This window comes from Drosophila takahashii, chromosome 2R (genome assembly GCF_030179915.1).
Source record: "Drosophila takahashii strain IR98-3 E-12201 chromosome 2R, DtakHiC1v2, whole genome shotgun sequence".
NCBI classification, from domain to species: Eukaryota; Metazoa; Arthropoda; class Insecta; order Diptera; family Drosophilidae; genus Drosophila; species Drosophila takahashii.
Window position 1 is genome coordinate 13,202,067 of NC_091679.1, and position 4,500 is coordinate 13,206,566.

At 39.7% G+C, this 4,500-nt stretch overlaps 1 protein-coding gene across 1 annotated transcript; it reads right to left on the reverse strand.

The window, feature by feature from the left end:
• Window positions 1-300: 300 nt before the first annotated feature.
• On the reverse strand, window positions 301-1,311 carry LOC138912143 (uncharacterized). The gene has a single exon (XM_070212003.1). It carries the CDS (start codon window positions 1,309-1,311, stop codon window positions 301-303), a length of 1,011 nt encoding a protein of 336 aa, XP_070068104.1.
• Between the last annotated feature and the right edge of the window lie 3,189 nt (window positions 1,312-4,500).

A 4,500-nucleotide genomic window follows, 5' to 3' on the forward strand; every position in this document is an offset into this window, starting at 1 on the left:
TCTCGTAGCGAGCAGACCTAAATAATCAGTTTGTTACAGAGCCTATAAAATACCGAAATGCGAGTGGGCTTTGACTGCTTGCGGCTTTGGCTGGTCAGCTGTTCCTTAAATAGGAACAAATAGGCAACGGCTCTCGACAGCGTAATCCATTTTGAAAAGGCTTCGTAGTTTGGTCTTATTGTGGCCTGTCGTATATATAGAAATCGCGGTCGCAGTTCTTCTGTTGTTGAATGAGTTGATTCTGTGATGGGCCAAGTTTCCGCTGGTAGCCTCAGAAATTCCGGTCCTGCAAACCATCGCTCATACGCCTCGGGTCCACGACGTAGCGACGTCCGCTATGTTGTGCTTGCTAGGAACCCATCTCCTGTGGTTGACGTCCGGGAGCTCCGAAATTTCTGCGACACGAAACATAACGAACTGCTGGTAGTTGCGTGGATCGCCATTTAACCAGGCCAGAACGGACGAATCAGTCCACAAATGTGTCTCCGTGAACTTGATGTCATGCTGGGCTTTTATATCTCGAAATAAACGTGCACCTGTCAGTGACGATTGTAGCTCCATTCTTGGTATAGAGAGTGGCCGTACTGGGGCTACTTTGGATTTGGCTGAAACGAGACAAACAGTTATTATGCCTTGGAATTGGATACGGAAGTTCGCTAAGGCTGCATAAGCTTCTTCCCCTGCATCAAAAAATATATGCAGCTGGGTGCTGCAATCCTCAGGGGTTCCGTTTTCAAAGTAGAGTCTTGGTATGGGGACCTGTGAAATCAATGGCAGATATGACAGCCATAAGTTCCACTGATTGTATAGCTCCGGCGGTAGTTCGTCGTCCCAGCCCATTTTCGTGCGCCAAATATTTTGCAGCAGGATCTTGAAATACATCATAATACACGATACAAATCCCATGGGATCAAAGACAGACATCAGGACTTGTAGGACTTCTCTCTTGGTAGGTACTATGTTCTTCTTGAAAATATTTCGCTTTAAACGATCAAAGCGGAGAGCATACGTAAACGCATCTTGACTTGGGCTCCATTGCATGTCTAAAATTATTTCGAAGGAATGAATTTCTTCGTTATTGTAGAACTCCTTCTCTTCTTGTTCTGCACACCCGTTTAGATCGGCAACCACTTCTTTGTGGTTCGAGCACCACTTATGGATGTGAAAGCCACCTCTGGAATGTACCTTCTTAACTTCCTTAGCTAATATGATAGCTTGTTGTGGAGTGTCGCACGAATCAATATAGTCATCGACATAGTGAAATTTGGTGATAGCTCGTGCCGCTGACTCGAATTCCTCTGTCACGCACATAATGTGCTATGCAGGGCGAGCAAGCTGCACCAAATGTTAGCACGTTGAGTTGGTAAACATCGGCAGTGCCTGACTCGTTGCACCAAAGGAAACGTTGGGCGCAAGCATCCTCTTGTCTTACAGATGTGCGGTGGAACATCTCCGCTATGTCTCCGCTGATTGCGACGGCTCTCATTCGGAAGTTGTACATTATCCTTAAAAGTGGGACCAAAAGGTCAGGGGCTTTCAACATATAGTCGTTTAAGCAATATTTCGAGGCCAAACCAATTGTACCAGGTTTGGCTTGTGGGTTTTGCACAGTAAATATTGGCAAATACCATGCGCCGGCAGCATCCTTTTTGGTTTCTTCGCTCGACAGCTTTTTTTGCGTATCCCTTGTCGACCAAATTTTGTATTTGCTGGTTCAGCTCAACAGCAAGTTCAAGATCGTTATGCATTTTTCGCTGCAGGCATTTTAGCCGTCTATGTGCCATTGGAAAACGGTAATACTCTAGTTTACGGTCCTCACCCCTAAAATTCGCGAAAGAATTATCCTCGACGGATCGCGAATTCCGTGGTTCACTAATAATCGAATTTCAAAGTTACGTGTTTTGTTATGGGAATACAGTTGGCTTTTCTACGACTTGCTATAAAAAACATATATGAGTTTCATCAGTTCCTTCTGAAAAATTCAACCAAAATGTGTAATTGCTATAATAGGGCCAGACCCCACAGCCGCGAATTTAATATTCTCGATGGACAGCGATTTCTTAAGAATTTATTTGACCATCGATGACAAACTTTTTAAAGCGAGTCTGAAGAAATCGCAGTTGTTGACTGACAGGAGCCAACATAGTACTTCATGGACCGCGACCTACAAAAAAGTCGTGATTGCAGACAAATTTTATCTAACTCTGTAAAGCATTAAATATTACACAGCTTCTGTTTTTTTTTCTATTTAATCATTAAAATTTTTCCGCACCTCCATATTGTATCGGGAATCAAAGAATTGGACTAATTATTTTCAAAGTCTGCATCTGCTGGATCCTAAATAAATAAATATTTATGAGAATATATTTGATGTAAGTTAAAAAAAAGAAAACTAAAAATTCGTAAAGATAAAAATTAAAAAAAAAAATTAGCATAACATTTAAAAAAAATCGCCAATGAGGATTTTTTATTTTCCTTATACTGAAAAGCATTATGGCATTTTGTTTAATGCTTACATTGCGTTCAAAATTATAAATATCGCCTATGGCTGAGATGTACGAACCATTCGTAATGGGCTTGTCAAGACCACAAAATACTATTTTGAAAATAGGTCGTTAGACCGCGATTTCTTCAGATTTGCTTTAAAAAGCTATATATCGACAGAGTAACAAAAAGATGTCGAAAATTGCACATGTTTGGAATTATTTTAAAAGGCCCGACGACAATAATGTCTCGAATGTGTCTCGATTGTGGCAAGGAATACAAGACAAGCGGCAATACATCTAACTTGCGCTACCATTTAACAAGGTTCCATCCTGGCGTGAAAAGTAATAGCCCAGAATCGAGCACACAAGTTGTACATGCTGAGAGAAACGACTCTGCATCTACAAGCAGCCGTTGCAGATCGATCATGAACTCTGTAGCTTCTTACTTTAAAAGAGCCGTCGTGTATGATTCAAATTCTAAAAGAAAGACCGACATAGATAAAGCTCTAACTGAAATGGTTGCCAAAGATGTGCAGCCCTACAATATTGTAGGAAACGAAGGGTTCGTGCAATACACTCAGGTATTGGATCCACGGTATAAATTACCCAGCAAGACGCACTTAAGAGATGTGCTGATGTATAATTATTTTACCGAAACTTCTGCCTAGCTATCAGCAATACTTGTAAATGTTTCGAATATCGCAGTTACGTGTGATTTGTGCCAATGCTAGTTTTTTGACTGTGACGGGTCATTTCGTATATAAGTACGAATTAAAAACAGCATCCTTAGCAACAAAAAAACTTCTAAGCACAACTAATCACTGTTCTCAAAACATTGCTGATACATTGCTGGATATTTATATTGAGTGGAACATTTTGGAAAAAATTATATGTATTGTTACCGACAATGCGAGCTCCATGCTTAAAGCATGTGTGCTATTGCATATTCCCAATCTTCCATGCTTTGCGCATACAAAAAATCTCGTGGTGCAAGATGCTCTAAAAGTTGATGACCCAGTGCTTCGAGCTTTATTTATGAAGTGTAAAAAAATCGTTAGATTTTTCAAGCAAAGCACCATATCAAATGAAAAGCTCAAATTAGCTCAAGAAGGCTCAGTATATACTCTGTTGCGAGAAACACCAACTAGGTGGAATAGTTTTTATTTCATGATTGAGCCTATTATAAAAGTGAACGATGCTATTGCCAAAGTTTTACTATCAGCAAGGAATGCACCGCATCCATTTACTGCTGAGGAAATACTTATGCTGAAAGATTTTGAAAAAGTATCGTGAAAGAAAGCCAACTCTCTCTTACGATATCGCTTATTATTCCTATGACATATGGATTTTTTCGGAAAATCGAAGGTGTTGTACCTTTGCTACAAACTCTTCAAGGACAAACTTTTAACAGATATTGGCTCAGATTTAAAACCACAGAAGGTGGTTTTATAAAGACTTCTTGGCAGTGAGCTTGACAGGAATGTTTATTGGCCAAACGCCATAGAAAAACAAGAAAGAAAGCTAGCTTCGGCAAGCCGAAGCTTATATACCCTTGCAGATCATTCTATTAATTTTTCGATCGTTTCTATCACAGGTAGGGGAGAGTGGGGGAATTTCGTCACAGGGGCAATTTCGTCACCTGCAATATATCGGAATCCATAAGTCTTAAAAATATATAATTTTTTAGTTTTAGTCCTTCAAGACGGCCAGACACAACCAATGCATTTGTTTTGCACAGAAGGCCAAAATAATTAAGCTATAATATTAAATGTGTTTTAACTGTTCAAAAGCTACATTTAGTTCTCGACGAAATTTTTTCTGTATGCCACAATTCAAAAGGAATAAAATACACGATTTTTTATATAATACACAGTGCTATAATGTGCATTTCTGCGTCAGTGATTTTTAACTTCGCGCCTAATTTCGCAAGAAAAATAATTATTTCTAAAAAAGTACGGTCTGGGGAAATTTCGCCACCCTACGCTAAGGGTAAATTCGCACCTATTTTAAATAC

Bases quoted from the DNA above. Each gene is read 5' to 3' on its own strand.
- LOC138912143 (XM_070212003.1), bottom strand. From the start codon at position 1,311: ATGTGCGTGACAGAGGAATTCGAGTCAGCGGCACGAGCTATCACCAAA.